This window comes from Cibotium barometz, chromosome 3 (assembly GCF_041138505.1).
Source record: "Cibotium barometz isolate CiBa-2024 chromosome 3, ASM4113850v1, whole genome shotgun sequence".
Lineage (NCBI taxonomy): Eukaryota > Viridiplantae > Streptophyta > Polypodiopsida > Cyatheales > Cibotiaceae > Cibotium > Cibotium barometz.
Window position 1 is genome coordinate 55,987,984 of NC_141048.1, and position 19,396 is coordinate 56,007,379.

The 19,396-nt window shown below is 44.9% G+C and overlaps 1 protein-coding gene across 1 annotated transcript in view; it reads right to left on the reverse strand.

Annotated features, from left to right (window-relative positions):
• Window positions 1–19,396, reverse strand: part of LOC147640283 (putative histidine kinase 6) — a 32,358-nt gene that overhangs the window by 3,562 nt on the left and 9,400 nt on the right. Inside the window, exons 4-6 of the mRNA XM_086778859.1 lie at window positions 1,963–2,175; window positions 1,671–1,857; window positions 1,485–1,536 (exon numbers count right to left, since the gene is read on the reverse strand). Of these exons, the coding sequence (XP_086634985.1) occupies window positions 1,485–1,536; window positions 1,671–1,857; window positions 1,963–2,175 (452 nt within the window). The remainder of the gene's footprint in view (window positions 1–1,484; window positions 1,537–1,670; window positions 1,858–1,962; window positions 2,176–19,396) is intronic.

A 19,396-nucleotide genomic window follows, 5' to 3' on the forward strand; every position in this document is an offset into this window, starting at 1 on the left:
CTCTCACAAATCAGGACTTCATGGAATAATAATGCCAAAATAAGTTAAATTCCCCCCAGCCCCAGCCCCAGCCCGCGCCCACCAACAACACATGCACACGCTCACATACATGCACAAAACAACTAGAGGTTTCCAATATCACAACTCCAGTATATTGATCTTTCGAGGCATCATGCACTCAATATAGCATTTCTCATCCATGTAGATTTTATTAATCTTGATCACTTTGAAACCCTGCCCTGGATGAAGACAAATTGATATACCTAGATGAATCCGGGAACATGCCCAAATTCACCTTATAAGAAAGTGTAATTTATAACCTCATGGTAGTCATCCACAAGAAAATAAACCATCAACTCTATCACGCATAGTATACTAGATACTACAACATCCCCACTAACGTCATCAGTGCCCAATAGTGGGTGTAGAACTTGGTATTAATATATGCTCCAACACACACACACACCACGCACGCGCGCGCGCGCGCGCACACACACACACACACACACACACACACAAGAGCATACATTTATACAAAGATCTGTGTACTGAGTTTCTGTCAAAGCTCTGGAGATACAGGGCAGACTCAGCCATAATGAAGCCTAGCACTAAGGATCATGACGAATAGAAAGAATTATTACAACAAAAAGGTAGTTGAAAGGGCATATACACCACTAAAGATAGAAAGAATTAACACAATATCAATTGGCTGCAACTTGGACGAAAACTTCACAATGTGAAATTTGCATGTCCGCTAATCCAGCATAAAGATATACCTAGATGAATCCGGGAACATGCCCAAATTCACCTTATAAGAAAGTGCAATGTTTAACCTCATGGTAGTCATCCACAAGACAAATTGATAGCATATGTATAAGACACTAGAGGTCATGCATGAAGCGTTGAAACAAGAGAGGCTTTCAACGCGCAGTAAGATACAAGAGAGGCAAACAAGAGAAGCGCAGTAAGATACAAGAGAGGCGTTGAAACAAGAGAGGCTTTCAACGCGCCAATTTCTTGGACAAAAAGAAGCTTCAAGCTTCATTTGAAGCCACAAACATGAAAGAATACTTGTCCAAAATGAAGATATGAAGGTATGCATATCCTCACAGCACCACCTACTAAAGAGAATTATTGTTTACGGCCCACTGTCCCCCAAGGAATGTAGGCAATTGAATAATCTCATACACGCACAATGGAGATGATCACAAAGCAAAGGTGTCTTGAGACTTGAGCACCCTGGTCCAGAAAGATTCGATGACAATGAATGACTGACTAACCCCTACCCTACAAAATTTAGCATGCTATCCCATCCTCAGTAGGCTACAGAACTAACCATCATAATTGGCAGCTGCTCGAGAGCCACATAAATGCAACTTTCTGTTTTCTATATGATGTCCCACCTCCCAAAATAAAGCAGCCTACTTAATATACCCTAGCGCCTTGCTCTGCTTGCATCTAAACAAGAGTTTTAAATGACTTACCAAGCACACCATTCATTGGAGTTCTTATCTCATGGGAGACGGTCGCCAAAAACTGTAATGCATCCAAGTAACATCAGAAGTAATTCGGCAGAGAAACTTTCTTTTGAAATCTAAAAGGAAAAGAAATCTTAATTACAAGGACTGATATAGTGGTTAAATCTTATGATTTGGAAGCAAACACATAACCTGAGACTTGGCTATATCGGCTGCTTCTGCTTGTACTTTGAGCTCTTCCATCTTCCGATAGTCTTCTTCTACCTTCTTGACATGTTTATGCGCATTGTACACCATGGCACAGATAAGGCCAACAAATGCTAACACACCGCTAGCAAACCCCAAAGCAAGTGTTGGACGCGGAATTTCGCTTGCTAGCCTATAACATACATGGACCAAAATAAACCAAAATACGAAGTGAGCTTTACTAAACAGGCACTGAGTTGGTAATGAAAAGTACAGCTCCTCACAGCTAAAAATTCACCTGCAACGCATCTGATGCTTCCTGAAAGGATCTCCGAAATCCAAAGAGCTAACATGGGAGAGGCCATCGTCAGATACTTCTGCGCCATACATTAAAAGTGGCCTTGAAAGGTTGGTTATGTCATGAACATTCACAATAATATCTTCACTCTTGGCGAGCTGTATGAGAAGGTTGTCAACAAGGGATTCCACATCAAAAGCTCCACCCAGGTATCTGCCACATGCAAGTACTAGTTACACAGTAGCATTTGCAACACAAAAAGATATTCAATACCAGAGGATGTTCAATATATTATCTTATAATCAAAAGCGGTATGCAATTTCAGATACCATTTTTACTACCAGATCAGTAAGAAGGCCAAATTGTCAAAGGAATACGGTGATATTCTTCAAATCACTGGGTACAAAAAGTAGAGATCTGTTGTTGTGTGTGCTCTAGAGAACCCCACTATTTTATTAAGGGTCTACAGGATGGCTTATGCTTGGTCTTTTTTGCAGCCTGCTGAGCATGTAGTGTGCACAAATACACTCCTTGTGACACACCTCACCTATTATACAGGTCGCCAGCCTTGGGCAGGGTCACACAGTGTAGGTGCCACGTGGCAGTGATAACATGGTGGCGATGATGTGGTAGAGACATGTGACAGGTAGGTAGAATAGGCTGACAGAGGTAGTACAAGGCGACCAATATATATACGTGAGACAAGATGTTGCAAAGTAGCAAGAGGAACATGGCCAAAGCGGAAATGCCATAGATCACTATCTTCATTAGAAACAAGTGCTTTAGGAGAAGCAAATAATTGATGAAGATGAGACTCATGTGGTGGCAACTGTGCTGTAAAAGAGCTTATATGATAAAGCCCAGCATTTTGATAACCATGTGCCACACAAGAAAGTGACTGTCTATCAATGATTTCAATCACTTCATCATCAAAGTAAACCCCAAGACCTTTAGAAGTAGCCTTAGAGATAGATAATAAGTTGGCAGACATCTTAGGCACATGCAAAACATCATGTAAGATAGCATCTCCAAAAGAAACATCACCAATACCAATCACAGGGAGAGACGAAGCATCACCAATGTGTACTGATGAAGAGATAGACTTATAGTTTTCCAATAAGAAAGAACTATTCGTCATGTGAGAGGTAGTACCCCTGTCGGCAATTCACTCATCCGCAGTATGCGTATCAAGATCTTTGATTACCACAAGTGATGTGTCACATGAAGAAGTAGAAGACATAGCAACATATGCAACCTTGGCGTTACCGTCTTCCTTCTTGTCTTTGTCTTTGTCGTGAGAAGATGTTGATGTATAAGAACCCTTAGATTTGGATACAAGTTCAGCTTTTACCTTCTTGGATCCCGCCTTCTTAGCAAAACAACGATCCTCCGTATGGCCACTACGACCACAGAAAGTGCACTCCTTGGACGAATCCTTTGATTTGTTCTTGTCGCCTTTGGTTGAAGAATCTTTAGCATCGGAATTAGAGCCTTTGCGTTGATCATTCTCCTTGCCTTTGCCTTTGCCCTTGCCTTGGCTTACAAAAGCCGAGTCCTTTTTGTTTTGCTTGCGACGAGTAAGGCACTTATCATGAAGAAGACCCATAGTCTCTTCAAAGGAAGGAAAAGGAACTTGAAGAAAGATGTTATCTTTGAACGATTCAAAAGAAGAAGGCAATTTACCAAGTAGCTTGTGGACCGGATTGCTTACCAATGTACCAAACTCTTCAAGTTGCCGCTTGATTCAATTGAATTCTCCAAGCTTCTCCACTATGTTGTCGGATTCGAAGATAGAAAGCTTATCCAAATCTTCTTCCAACTTAGCCATCTTAACCGTTGAAAGTCTTCCATATTGCATTTGTATAGCGTGCCATAATTGTTGAGCCGTACTCCTTGTAGAAAGAAATTGAGACACAACCGATGTAGACATGCCATGCACAAGTAAAGCTTTGGCCCGTGCATCCATATATGCTTGATATTGAGAAGGCACCATATGAGGAGAAGTGATTATAGACCACATCCCGATGCTTTCCAAAAGAAGTTGCATAAACAAGGACCAAGTGTGGTAGTTGTTTGGGGTAAGCTTTTGTGAATCGAAAAGGCTTGGAAGGCTCAAAGATTGAGTGAATGGGTTAAAGGGCTGATATGATGGAGTGGGGAGAGGAGTAGTAGTGGAAGTAGTAGAAGGAGGAATCATAGTAGATGAAGTTGCCATAAAAGACATAGATGATGTAGGGAGATATACCATAGAGGACATAGAAGTATGTGGATAGGAAGACATAAAGGACAAAGAAGAAAGAGAGAAAGATCCGTAGAAGGTAATGGATATGACGGAAAAGAGAAAGTAGAAGCACCTACCGAAGAAGGAATTGCACCAACTTCCGTTGTAGTAGTTGCCGGTTCAACCGTCTTCGTAGGAGATGTAGGATCCATAGTATCTTCAAGTTTGCCTTTGTCTTCTGGAGTAGAGGACTTCCGAGATCCCGTAGGGAGAGGAGGGTGGGAAAACACAAGGGAAGAAGTGTCATACCTCCAAAAACGCAGCCAATAGATGGGCTGTCCACCAAGGAAGTATCTCCAAAATATGCACAAACATAGTGCAAAAACGCAGCCACAAAACGCAGCCGATATATGAACCAATAGACTCCGTAGAAACCACCAAAAGAGGGCTGAGAATGTAGCCATAGGTAGAAGGAGTATGAAGGAGTTGATTGTCCAAGAAAACGCAAACACAAAGTGTGTAGCAAAGTGAAATTTTCAGTCGGTAGAAAGGTGTAGAAAAGAGGATGAATATGTACCTCAAAACACCATGAAGAGGGTTGAAGTTGATGATGAAAACGTAGCTACAAATCTCTCCATAAGAAGCCTCCAAAAAAACGCTACCGCATGTAGGAAAAACTAGTTGGCAATGTTTTCACCGCAAGTAGAGTTGTAGGACTCGGATTGAAGTGCTTTAAAAACACACTTGTAGAGGATGGTAAGAGACTGGTTCGAAGCCTCTTCCATCATTGAATGAGTGCAAGGATGATGAGTAAGGGCTTCTGCAAAAAAAGCAAGCAGAAATTCTGCATGCGGGCAATCTGCGGAGAATAACTCAAAACGGTGAGGAATTTGCGAAAACTTTCTTCTGCTAAGTCGTAGACCACGATGATTCCAGTAGGTCTCGCGGGCACAATCCTCAAAAACGCATTCGTTTAGTAGAAAATCAAAAAATGAAAAAACGTCATTGAAAGCGGGGTTGTTGAAGAGGACTAGAGGTAGAGAGGAAGAAGGATAAGGAGGCTCTATGTGCGCCACCACCTTGCTCTGATACCATGTGAGAAAGAAGAGATGAGAGAAGAGACAATGTACTCAAGAACTCATCAATGAACCACTAGCCAACTTCATTAGAAATAAACTACAATGCCTCATATATATAGGAAAGTTCCTCCACCCTTTCCTCCACCCAAAAATGTGTGTAAATAGGAAAAAATGGAAATGAATGCTATAAATCCCAAAAATGCCTAGAGGCTAAAGAGTGTGCCACTAGCGTGACACCATCTGGAGATGACACCTATCCAACAGTATCTACCGTGTGCTACACGCACGCAAGACTAGTTTCGAGACTTGGGGAAGCTTGGAGCTAGGCAGGCTGATTGACGAGTTGAGTTAGGGATAGACTAACGGGTGGGCACCCAAGTATGGACGGGCGAGCGCCCAAGTGTGGATGCCCGATGACCGGCCAAGAGCCTATAAAAGGGTGGCCAAGGTTAGTTATTGGGATATAGAGAGTCTCGCAAGTTTGTGAGAGCTCTATGGTCTTGGAGCCTGGATCTAGTGCAGACGTGCACCTGCTTTATGCAGCCGAGGTCGGCAGCAATCTTGAGGCCCGCCAGGGCAGCTTCGTGGCAGTATGGGACGTCGCGAGGAGGAGATTGGTCGGTACGTCAACCTAGTTAGCTCAGCTCGTGGCTCAGTGGGGGACAGCTAAGACTGTGGGCTTGCCCACGACTATCATGGTTGGGAGGTGAGTCAAGCCTGTACCCCCTTGTTGTTTATTCGTTTGTTTGCAGGATTCGAGTCTCATACAAGGAACGATCACGAGGAGATCCGTGGGGATTTGACAGTGGTATCAGAGCATACCCCGTGAACAAGCAAGTCGGTAGGTAGAGAAGATGAGGTCGAAGAAAGGTATGTGTTCAAAAAGCTTGCTGTTTTTTCTGTGCATACTGCTGTTTTCAGATTCAATATGTGTTTTTCTTCATCAAAGAAACCCATGTTGATGGGAGGTGGTAGTCTAAGTAGGGTCGTTGCTTTGCAAAGAAGAGGAGAGTTTCGTTGGTGCGGTCGCATGAACGTAGAGAGAGAAATCAACAAAAAAAAAAAGCATCTTCATTGCTTTTGGTTGAACGCGAACGAGAGCGAGAGAAGAAGAGCAAGCGTGTGAGAGGAGGCGCTAGCGGGTGTAGCGTTTGGCTATCGGAGGCTGGTAGCCGGCCAGGCCTCTGTAGGCGACCCTGCAGGCGGGCGCATGGGCTTGAGTAACCAGGGGGCCAGGCAGCCAAGCCCACACAGCGCTTCGGCCAGGCAGGCTGGTGCCCAGGCCAGGCCCACCCAGGAGCCTAGGCCAGGCGGGCAGACGCCCAGGCCAGCCCAGGCAGGCGCCCAGGCCCACGTGGCTTTGTGGCTAGGCCTACAAGGGGCTGTCGCTCGCAGGCGCAGACTGGCGCGAAGGCACCGGCAGGAAAGCTAGCGGAAGGTGCTGCACACGTGACGACAGCAGCCGACAGGCGAGGTGGCCGACGGCAAGGAAAAGCACACGCCTGTAACCGGTGGGTGATGCCAGCAGCTCTAATCCAGGAGGGATGCGAATAAAAAAAAACAAGAAAAGTACTCGTTTTTTTAATGGGCATTCGTTTTTTTAATTATTTTAAAGTTTAAAAACCCCTCCTCTAAGGTTTCAAGGTGTTTTATTTTTTTTAAGAAAATAGAATATATATATATATATAGAAAAAAAAAACACCAAAGCAAAAGCTAAAGATAGCTTTTGGGAGGCTTTTAGTTTTTGTGGAAACCTTTATAAACCCCTTAAGTGGGCTTCTTGCCACACATCTCTCAAGTTTTCAAGCTCTCAAGCTCTCAAGTTCACTCGCACTTTTATTGTGCAAAGATCGAATTTTCTCTCCACTTACCCTCTTCACGATGTCGACCCAAGAATCGGAGTTGGAGCCCCTTGTGGAACGCGAAGGCTTGTCGGCTACGGAAGGTACCGATGCCGATCTTTTTGACGATTTTGTGTTAAAATCAGATTTCCAAGAGTTCAAAGTAGCTCTCGAAGCTTCTTCGTCGGAACGACAGGCACAAATCGCAGCCCAAATGCAAGCTTTGCAGAACTCCATCGCCCTATTGACCACTACCCTCTCTACTCTATCGGGTATGGATACCTTGGCCTCTAAGTTAGGCCCCAACATTACTCCAGAATCGTTCGGGGGCGAGCAAAAGCAGCGCACCAAGGAGATCGTGGACACGTGGCTACGTAAGTGGCAAGTTCACTTTCAGTTTCATCCATATGATGACGGGAAAAAGATTCAGTTAGCAGCAGGTTTCCTGTCCGGCAAAGCTTTGTTTTGGTGGAAGGAACTCAACCCTAAGCCAACGACTTGGGCACAATTCGAAGATGTCTTCAAGAAAGAATTCCTCAAGAAAGAGGATGATTATGATGTTGTTGCCCGGTTTTCAGCTTTGACCATGACCTCGCAGCACCTCACCTATGAGGTCTACCTCCAAAAGTTTCGAGACTTGCAGATGAAAGCTACAAAGATGGATCCCACTACTCTTTTGGGGTTTTTCGTAGCTGGTTTACCAGACTCATACCGTTTACAGGTTAAAAATAACAAATGTAAAACATTGGACGAGGCCATTCATTCAGCTCGTATCTATGATGATACAATGGTCTCTTCCAAGTCGAAACCCGTTACCGAGTAGGGGAACAAGTGTAAACAAAAGTTCTCCGCACCTATGGCTAACACGACAAAAGGAAAGTCTTTGGACCAACCTTCAGGAATTCAAGTTCGACACCAGCGAAGATGAAACGACTCCTTAGGGCTTTAAACCTCAAGAAGGAAGGACGTTGTTTTATCTGCGAAGAAAAAGGACACATGTGTAACGAGTGCCCGAAGCAAAAGGGTGCAGAGACAAACGCAAGACCCAAGCCAAAGGCAGCTAATCAGTTGTCTTTGATAGGTACGTCAATTACTGTACTTTCTCGCCCTAGTACTTGTTTTGATTATCTCTTCAATTCTAAAGTATTTGGCTTGCATGATCTTCTCCGAGTTTATGGAGAAGTGAATGGCCATAAGATTCACATTCTTCTAGACCCTGGCAGCTCACACAACTTTATTAACTACAAACTTGTGCAGAAATTGAGTCTTGATACGACAACCAGCGATCATACCTATGAGGTACGCCTACATGCGGGAAGATAAGTTTGGGATCGAAAGGTCGAGATGCTTCCAATCCAGATTCAGGACTACAAAGATACTCTAGAATGCTATGTAATGCACCTAGAGAATGTAGACTTGTTATTAGGGATTGAGTGGTTTAAGACTCTTCAGGTCCAGATAGATTGGTCTAGTCATTTTTTTTTTCAGCATAGGGACACCCAGTATAGTATTTTAGGTGATTGTATTCATCCCTCTCAGGGACCTCTTGTAAATACAATTGATTTTGGAAATATAATGGATTCTTCTTTGTATACCGCTTTCCATTGTGTATTGATTCCACTTTCTTCATTTCTCATACCTTCCATGGATGTAAATGAATTAAGTGTGTTTGAAAGCAAAGAATTACAGAAGATACTTGATTCGTTTCAAGACGTATTTCCTAAGAAACTGCCATCGGGTTTACCACCTGAACGGGCAGTAGATCATCATATTGACTTGATCCCTGGTGCCCATCCTGTCAGTATTCCACCTTACACGATGAGCCAAGCTGAGGAAGATGAGTTGGCTAAACAACTCGAAGATTATTCAAGGATGGGCCAGATCCGTCCAAGTAAATCACCTTGGGATGCACCTATGTTGCTTAGGAGAAAGAAGGACAAAACCTGGAGAATATGTATAGATTACAAGAGATTGACAAGCTGACCATTAAGAACCATTATCCTCTCCCTAGATCAGATGACCTGATTGACCGGTTAGCAGGAGCGAAATATTTCACGAAGATAGATTTACGTACTGGCTATCACCAGATAAGTATTCATGAAAGGCATGTCGAAAGAACCGCCTTTCGGACTAGGTATGGCCATTACGAGTTTCTCGTATTACCTTTTGGGTTAACCAATGCTCCAGCCACTTTCCAGCAAATGATGAACGATCTTTTTCGTGAACATTTGGGAAAATTTGAGGTGGTGTTCCTGGATGATATTTTGATATATAGTCGTACTCTTGAGGATCATGTCAGACACCTCACGATTGTCTTATCTATTTTAAGACAGAATCGACTATATGCTAAGTTAAGTAAATGTGAGTTCTTTATGACCGAAATCATTTACTTGGGACACAAGATCACTAATGATGGATTGAGCATTGACTATGACCGAGTTCAGAAGGTTCTGGACTAACCTATACCGCGAACAGTGAAACAACTTCGTTCTTCTCTCGGTTTTGTTGTTTTTCTTCGGAAATCTGTACGGGAGTACTCTCAGCTCACACTACCGATGACCGACTTATTGAAAGGTCGTGGACGTAAATCAAATTAGCCTATCACTTGGAATAACGATTTGGATATGGCCTTCAGACTTTTGAAAGATAAAGGTCGGCCCTATGTTCTTGAAACTGATGCCAGTGACTATGCTATCGGGGTTGCTCTATTTCAAGATGGTAGACCGGTTGCTTTTGAAAGTAAAAAGCTAGACGACACTCAATCTCGTTGGCCAACCCTTGAGAAGGAGCTTTATATTGTGATTCATGCTCTCAAGGTTTGGAGACATTATTTATATGGCTCCAAGTTTGTGGTATTGACTGATCATCAGTCAATCAAGTATGTGCGTGATGCGGATGATTTGAGAGGAAGGAAAGCTTGTTGGGAGGAGTTAATGCAAGATTTTGATTTTGAGATCCGTTATCGGAAAGGGTCCATGAATAGTGTTGCAGATGCGCTTAGTCGAATTAGAGAGGTGAATACTTTGTCGTTCACCGAGATTTCTACTGACTTATTTCAGTCATTGAGAGGGCTTTGCAGGACTGATAGTTATTTTGGTCTATTTTGGCAGAAGATCCAGGACGGGAGCTCATTGATTGACCAAGACTCCATGACTGAGCAGTCTACCATTCAGGCTGCAGGAGGCCAGTGGATGATTCGGAATGGTTTACTATTCCGTAATGACAAAATTTGTGTACCACAGATCCCGGACATTAGGTCCAAGATTCTTAAGGAGTGTCACAACGCCCCTTCTGCTGGGCACCCTGGGGTACACAGGACACTATCGTTAGTGAAACACACTTTTTATTGGCCAAAGATGAAAGGATATGTAGAAGATTATGTTCTCAAGTGTCAGATTTGTCAAGCAAATGAAGCTGAACGCTTTAGACAGGCTGGGTTGTTGCATCCTTTGCAAATCCCAAGCAATAAATGGGAAAGTATTTCCATGGATTTTATTACCGGATTGCCAAGAACACATCAAGGCCACGATTCTATTTGGGTTGTGGTGGATCACTTGACAAAAATGGTTAAATTTTTACCGACCCAGAAGACTATTACAGCTACGCAATTAGCACGGCAGTTTATTGAGCAATTGTTTAGACTGCACGGATTACCGCGAGGACATAGTCAGTGATAGGGACTCTAAGTTTACGAGTGATTTTTGAAAACTTGTTTTTGAGAAGTTGGAAACAACTTTGAATTTGAGTTCCTCTGATCATCCTCAATCTGATAGCCAGACTGAAAGAGTGAATCAGATTTTGGAGGATATGCTTTAAGCATATGTATCCAAAAGACAGAGTTCATGGGAGGATTATCTTCCTATGTTAGAATCTGCATATAACAGTACTAAACATACGAGTACAGGTTTTAGTCCTTTCATGCTTATGTATGGTTTTCAACCAGATCACCTGTTACAGTAGGATTCTCAAGACTTCAACATGATGCAACACCTAATTTTTTGTAAGATATGCAAGAAATGTTACAAGTTGCGAAGGAATCTATTAGAAGTGCTCAAGACCGAGACAGGTTTTATTCTAATAGACATCGTTCACCCAGAGAGTTCTCTAAAGGAACGATGGTGTATTTGCGAGTTCCGAAAGATTCCGAGACTTTACGGGCAGTTCGATCTCCGAAATTATCCCCTAGATACTGTGGACCATTTCGTATTACACGACGGATTGGTTCAGTTGCATATGAATTGGATTTGCCTTCTCATGTGAAAGTTCATCCTGTATTTCATGTCAGTAGACTTAAGGAAGTATTGGGTGGAACAGATCAGTTAGTTACTCCTCAAGAAATCATAGATGTCGAGGACATGACATTTGTTCCGCACGAACCTGAAAAGATTCTTGGATTTCGTGAAAGAAGATTGCGTAATACGCTTATCACGGAATACAAGATCAAGTGGAAGGATCGTGTTGAGGAGGACGCTACATGGGAGACATTGACTCGACCGGCCAAGAGCCTATCAAAGGGTGGCCAATGTTAGTTATTGGGATATAGAGAGTCTCGCGAGTTTGTGAGAGCTCTATGGTCTTGGAGCCTGGATGCACCTGCTTTATGCAGACGAGGCCGGCAGCAATCTCGAGGCCCGCGAGGGCAGCTTCGTGGCGGTATGGGACGTCGCGAGGAGGAGATTGGTCGGTACGTCAACCTAGTTAGCTCAGCTCGTGGCTCGGTGGGGACAGCCAAGACTGTGGGCTTGCCCGCGATTGTCATGGTTGGGAGGTGAGTCAAGCCTGCACCCCTTGTTGTTTATTCGTTTGTTTGCAGGATTCGAGTCTCGTACAAGGAAGGATCACAAGGAGATCCGTGGGGATTTGACATCCTCCATCCCTGCCCTCAACCACCAATGTTGTTCAGCTCTTGCCTGCTTTGGAATGCAGTACCTGCACTAGTATTCAATGATAAGCAAGAGGGCGGAGTTGAGGAGCTTCAAAAAGGTCTTATCAGAGCTTATGGCACAGCGAAGGGGCAACAATTTGTTGTCCTCTTCGACATGGGCAGTTCAAAAGATGCCATCTCTCCACACTTGGCGACCAAGATGAGAGGTGCCCTAGTGTCTTATTATTTGGACGTCGACAGGTTCACTCCCGGCCTGCGTACCCATATCACCCAAAAAGCTCAACAGTTTGCCTTCATAGTCCAGAAGGCCTAATTTCAGAGGGATTTCATTGTCTCACCCCTTCTTGGGTGCAACATGATCCTTGGGATGTTAAGATTTAGGGCATCTCATGGTTTTCTATTTGAGAGAGGGCTTATTTGTGGCTGTGCCCGGCCAGTGAGAGGTCCACAGTTGGTTCCGTTTCTATGAGATTTAGGGCCATTCTGGAGGCTGTTTCCAGACGGTTTTTTTGGGCCAGGGCTAGGACCAGTCGGCCACCCTTCAGTAAGGGGCCGACCAGATCTGGTCGGCCATCTGCTCAGGGCCGACCTCCTTGACTGAGGCCTATTTATAGGCCACCCCCTCTTCAGTTGTTCTTACCTTTTGGGATTGATTCCTGGACGCCCATCCTTGTAGCCTTCCCCTGTTGAGTACAGTTGCTGTTGCCTCACCCGTGTCTTATCTGTGTGCATCTCTCTCTCTTGATTCTCGCAGCATTCACTTTCCTAACATGGTATCAGAGCCAGGTTGGCTCGGGATTCAGTGAGGGCACTTGAAAGAGGCGATTTACTGAAGGCAGTAGCGGTGGCGATGGTGGCGCTGTATATTGTCTGCAGTCATGTGGGTTGTGTTGGAGGACAACTGGTGGCGCAGGACGTGCCGTTGCCGGACAACGTGAAGAGCAGAAGCAGGTGTTACAAGTGTGGGAAACGAGGACACTTGGCGAGAGATAGCAAAACCAAGAAGGATGCTGGCTCGTCATCTGATTCCGAGGCCGACCTTTCCGCAAAGGGTGGCCGTTCCTTGAGGGCTGAATTGGCACCTGTTGCCCCATTCTAGGGCAGGTTCCCCCTTCCACGATGTCACAGCCAGAGAGGGCAAGTGGGAGGCAGGGTGATGGGTTGCTTCTGACCCTTATCAGTTGACATTCTGGCAGGCAGCAGCGACAGTTTTTTTGCGTTATGGACCAGTCGTGTTTGCGTTCATTGCTTGATTGTGCATCGACTATGGACCTAGTGAGTCTAGCGTTCGAAGTCAGAGGTTCCGCTATGGGATGAGTTCTCTGGGAGGATTTTGGCTTTGGTGTGTTCCAGCCAACATTCTCCAGGCAGGGACCTACATCATCAGCTTGGGAAAGAGTTGTGTGTACCCTTCTTCTTTGGCGTTCATGGCGGCATCTTCATCGGATGGTGTATTCAGATGTGTTGCTCACCATGAGCTGCAGAGAGGGTGTTAAGATTTAGGGCATCTCATGGTTTTCTATTTGAGAGAGGGCTTATTTGTGGCTGTGCCCGGCCAGTGAGAGGTCCACAGTTGGTTCCGTTTCTATGAGATTTAGGGCCATTCTGGAGGCTGTTTCCAGACGGTTTTTTTGGGCCAGGGCTAGGACCAGTCGGCCACCCTTCAGTAAGGGGCCGACCAGATCTGGTCGGCCATCTGCTCAGGGCCGACCTCCTTGACTGAGGCCTATTTATAGGCCACTCCCTCTTCAGTTGTTCTTACCTTTTGGGATTGATTCCTGGACGCCCATCCTTGTAGCCTTCCCCTGTTGAGTACAGTTGCTGTTGCCTCACCCGTGTCTTATCTGTGTGCATCTCTCTCTCTCTTGATTCTCGCAGCATTCACTTTCCTAACATGGGATTCAATGGTTCCGCCAGTATGCGCCTATTCCTGATTGGACGTAGGACACCTTCACGATCGTGTCGAAGCCTACTATCATCCACAAGGATCGGGGCATTCAGGGTATTCCACTCATTTCTCACCTCCAGGCTAGTAGAGCTATCAGAAAGGGAGCTGAGTGTGCAATGATCTATGTCAACCCATAACAGCTATCGACATCCACAGCAGCTCCATTAGAGCCACAAATGACAGGATGACTCCAACAATTTCAAGACATCATGTTGTGGGATTATCTCCCACCCAGATCCCCACCCTCTCATCCTGAAGAGCATCGTATTGATTTGGTACCTGGAGCTCAGTATGAAACCGATCCCGTCAAGTGGGAAAGACTCCGTTGGACACCCACACGCTTAAAAGCACAACTTTAAAAAACCACAAATTTGAAATGGACAACTTTAAAACAACTTGAATTTAAATGAACAGAAATGGAAAAATGGACACCAGCACTGGGGCCGGAACGGGCCGACCCCCCCCCTCAATATATGATATATTTATTGGGAGTATTTAATGAATACAATGCTCCATGGGTTCTGAGAACCAGATAATGTCCATGTACATATGAAAACAGTACCAAACAAGTAGGCTCGGATTTCGATGAAGAAACTCGAAGCAGATCGACCACTGGTGTGGTCCAATCGCTACGGTCCTGTGCTTTCACTGGACTCCGCGGAGAGCACCACACTGGTGTTCCGAGACCACGCACAGACAGGCGCTCTCGTACTAACGCCTGGCTCTCCCGATCTCAGCACCTTTGGACCGAGGTTCGCCAATACAGCTTGGACAACCCGGCACCGAACGGGTGTAGGCCGAGCGGGACGAATCTTTTTATCAGATTTAAACATATAACTCTTTACTCAAATCTGAAAATCACTTACTTGTAGATGGTTGATAGGAAACCAATACTTGTGGTTTGCTGAGGTTGAAACCACCCTTGTTGAAGAAGGAGTAGTCTCGTGTACGAGAGACACACAGCCTGTATGGTTGCCAGGCTACATGGAGAAGAGAAAACAGCTTGCAGCCACCGGCCTGTAGCGCATCATTTGCGGGAGAGCACACACACTCTGTGTACAGCTGCCTGTTGCTGCTTGCATGAGAGGGGCAGCAGCCTGTGAGGCGGAAGAGCAGGGTGCAGGAGAGAACATGCGCAGCCACCAATACAGCCGCCTGAACTGTTGAGGTACAGTTACTGGTGATGATCGTACAGCTGCCTGCTGTGGTAAGCAGCGTAGCTAGATGAGATAGCCGCCTGGTTATTCAGAAAAACGCAGCCAGCATCCACAGGTGCAGTCGCCTGTAAAGATAGACAGCCGCCAGCTTAAGGGAGAGATGTTGTACACAACCTGCAATATAGAAAGTACGCAGCCTGCAGTACAGAGGGTACAGCCTGCAGTACAGAGGGTACAGAAACAGTTGCAGCCAGCCGGCTGGGGAAAATCAGGCGCCAGAGAGGATGATCGCCGGTTGATGGGAAATCCACGCCAGAAGGAAGCGATTCCTCCTACGCTTGAAGGGGGCCCTTTCTTTTAATAAAATTAATGTGGAGTTTAACTCCACGCTTGCATGAGGGTGGGGGAGTTTGGGTAGGTGCCTTTGCCCACCCCCACACTCACTTAAATGGAGCTCCCCACCTTGGCCCCAAAGTGGGTGCCCAAAGTGGTGCCCACATTTAAATGAATGTGAACACTTCACCTTATAAAACAAAGGGGTTAGAGATAAAATATTAAAACAACATGTACCATATACTTACCACCTGTTCACATGCACTGAAACTTGTCAGAATACAGGGCAGACTTCACGACTCACTGGCAGGCGTCCCCGCTCAGTAAGTAACACGTCAGGCAGGCAAACACACGAATACATATCATGCGAAAACAGTTTCAAGCATACAAATCATGTGTGCATGTGCAAATAATAACATGGACATATCTCCCGTTCATGGAACATGTACAAAATATCTGTCGGCACAAAACTGGCACGACATAAAAACATAAAATCCTGGTCTTCCTATGGAGTGACAGTCCCATAGGTAAGACACAGTTCCAGGCACGAGTTTCCCTATGGTGTGACAGTCCCATAGGTAAAACACGGCACGAATACTGGCTCTTCCATGGCGTGACAGTCCCATGGATCGAACACAGTCCAGGTCATACACGGGTGGCACTGGTCTGGCTCCCGTCCATACGACACCATCCTGCTAACACACGGGTGGCACCAGTCTGGCTCCCGTCCATGTCAGCAAAATACTGGCCTCTTCACACGAGACACCGGCCTGGCCTCAAGTGAACGAGACGCAAAAACTAGGAATGGACCAAATGGTCGGCCAATTGGTGACATCCCCCCGGGCTTCTAAAGAGTTGACCTCAACTTAAAAGCCTCAAGATATACCTGCAACAATTGCGGATAATCTGCAAAGTAATCCTCATTTACCCATTTGGCATCAATAGGCAAATAATTTTTAAACTTCACAAGGTATCTCCTGGAAAGCTTTCCTGCAGGTAGCTTTCTCTCCTTGTGAAAAACAATCTGTTCTGGCTGGAGGATCTCCTCAAGCTCTTCAATCTCTGGCGGATCTTCTGTGACAGGCTCATCAGGATCTGGCCCCACATATTTCCGAAATAGACTCACATGAAAAGCATTGTGAATCTTCCAATGATTAGGTAAAGCAAGTCTGTAGGATACTTCATTGATTTTGTGAATCACTTTGAAGGGTCCATAATAGCGAGGAGAAAGCTTAGGATATGATCCTTCTCGTCCTGGCCTCTCCCGAAGCCTAGCCTTCTCAAATTTCAGCAATACCCAATCAATAATACCTCTATGACCAGCATAAGGTGGAGCGTGACATTCGTCCATAACCTTTGGACGCAAATCCTTCACCACACATAGGCAATTATCCTTCATGAGATAACCCTCATTGATAACATAAGAGGCATGTGAATGACCAGCCATCAAATCAGTCCATATATGGCAAAAATCAGCATCCAAATGATACAAATCTCTCATAGCAGATAGATCTCCATGAGAGGCCACTGAGACTGCAGCAATATAAGGCCTCCTAGATAGTGCATCGGCTACCACATTTTTCTTTCCTGGAGTATGCACAATCTGAAAATGAAACATGGAAAGAAAATTTGCCATTCTCATTTGCTTCTCTGAAAGCTTGGTTTGAGATAGAAAGTATCTCAAGCTTTGATGATCTGTCTTGACTACAAATTCAGCCCCAAGAAGGTAATGTTTCCAAATCTTTAAGGCGTGAATTACAGCCAAGAGCTCTTTCTCATAGATATCCATATGAAGCTCAGCATCATGCAAACGACGGCTCTCGTATGCAACTGCATGCCCTTCCTGATTTAGGACAGCTCCTATGCAATCACCACAAGCATCACATTCGACCACGAATGACTTGTGCAAGTCAGGAACAATCAATACTGGACCACATATGATCGCATGCTTGAGCTGCGAGAAAGCATCCTGTTCCTTTGAAGTCCATTTGAAAACAGTTTTCTTCTTCGTGAGATCATGTAGAGGAGTGGCAATCATAGCAAAATGCCTTATGAAACGCCTGTAGTACGAACATAATCCCAGAAAACTACGTACTTGATGTACGTTTTGTAATTCGGGCCAATTCCGAATAGTCTCTATCTTTGCAGGATCCATTGTAACTCCATCCTTGGATACAATATGTCCCAGATAATGAATCTCTGAAAGGAAAAACTCACTTTTCTTGGCATTGACGAAAAGTTTGTGCTTCCGCAACTCTTCGAACACTGTGACCAAATGAATTCTGTGTTCCTGCTCATTCTTGGAGAAAACCAAGATATCATCAAAGAAGACTCCTGTAAACTTGCGATGGGGTCGGAATATCCTATCCATCATACGATTAAAAGTAGCAGGAGCATTGGTGAGACCAAAAGGCATTACCAAGAATTCATATAATCCGAAGGCTGTCCTGAATGCAGTCTTATGGACATCTTGTGGCACCACGCGTATCTGGTGATAATCACTCTTCAAATCAAGTCTGCTAAAGCAAGCTGAACCATCAAGCTTATCCAAGATATCATCAATACGTGGAATAGGAAATCTGTTCTTGATGGTAAGCTTGTTCAAAGCTCTGTAGTCCACACACATACGGAATGATCCGTCCTTCTTTTGAACTAGAAGCACGGGAGAGCAGTAAGGTGAGGAACTGGGCTGAACCAAACCTTTCTCTAAAAGCTCATTTACCTGCTTCATAATTTCTTCTTGTTGTGCAGCACTCACTCGGTATGCGGGTTTGTTAGGTGGAGAACTACCTGGCACAAGATCTATACGGTGATCTTCGGGCCTTTGGGGAGGTAATTCACCTGGCAATGAGTCAGCAAAACAGTCGTTGAATGCATTGAGAAAATTCAGCCTATCATTAGACATAGCATCCACATTTTGATGATTTGGCACAAGACTATCACGCACAAAAATCAAGTACGCTGAAAGACTCTTTTTCATTGCTTTATTAATTTGGATGTGTGATACAACTGGGATAGAATCCCCTTCTTTGCCAGCATCAATAAAGTGCATGCGGCCTTTATGCATAAAAGAAATCATATTGGACTTGTAGTCTTTGCGGGGCTCAAGCCTATGGTGCCACGGCTTGCCCAACAATACATCACATCCATTCAAAGGAGCAACTAAGAAATGCTCATTATCAAGATAGCCCTGTATATGAATACGCAACTTCCCAATCAAAGGGGTAACCTGCACCTCTTTACCAATAAATGCAGCTTCGGCTTCAATCTGAGGTTCCATGCTTTCAACCTCAATTCCCAATGCAGCTGCCATTTGCATAGAGATGAAATTGTCAGTTGCACAGTCATCAAACATGAATAGTGCGGGCTGATCCTTGATTTGCCCCCAAGCCTTGCAAACCATACGCTCTTTTGCATCATGACCTGTATTACCTTGCACATCAGGAACTGCATGAACATTTGCTTTGGTGTGCTTATCCTCGTGCTTTGGTTTGCGATCTGGGCATTGCCGAAACATGTGGTCTTTGCTACCACAAGAAAAGCATTTTCCATCCTTAGCAAATTGCTCTTTTTGCTCCGGGGTTAAGCCAAATTTGTTCTTTCTTGGGCCCTGTTCTTTATTTTCAGCTTTACCACCCTTGTAGGACTCCCGGAAGTTCTTTTTAGATGGCTGTCCGCCCTTTTGCTGATTTGGGGCAGCCTTGTCCTTCGCCTTGGAACCTCCTTGATCCTGCTTGATCTTGAGCACCAATTGCTCCGTAGCAAGGGCAGAAGCTGTGAGTTGCTGCAACGTATGTTTTGGGTGCAATTCAATACCCGATCTATATGCAGGTTGCAATCCAGAACGAAACTTCCTCTTTCTTTCCTCCTCAGAGATTAGCATGAAGGGAGTCACTTCCAGCAACACTTTCCAAAATTTGTTAACATACTGTTGCACACTCTCATTATCTTTTTGTTCTAGCCTGTCCCA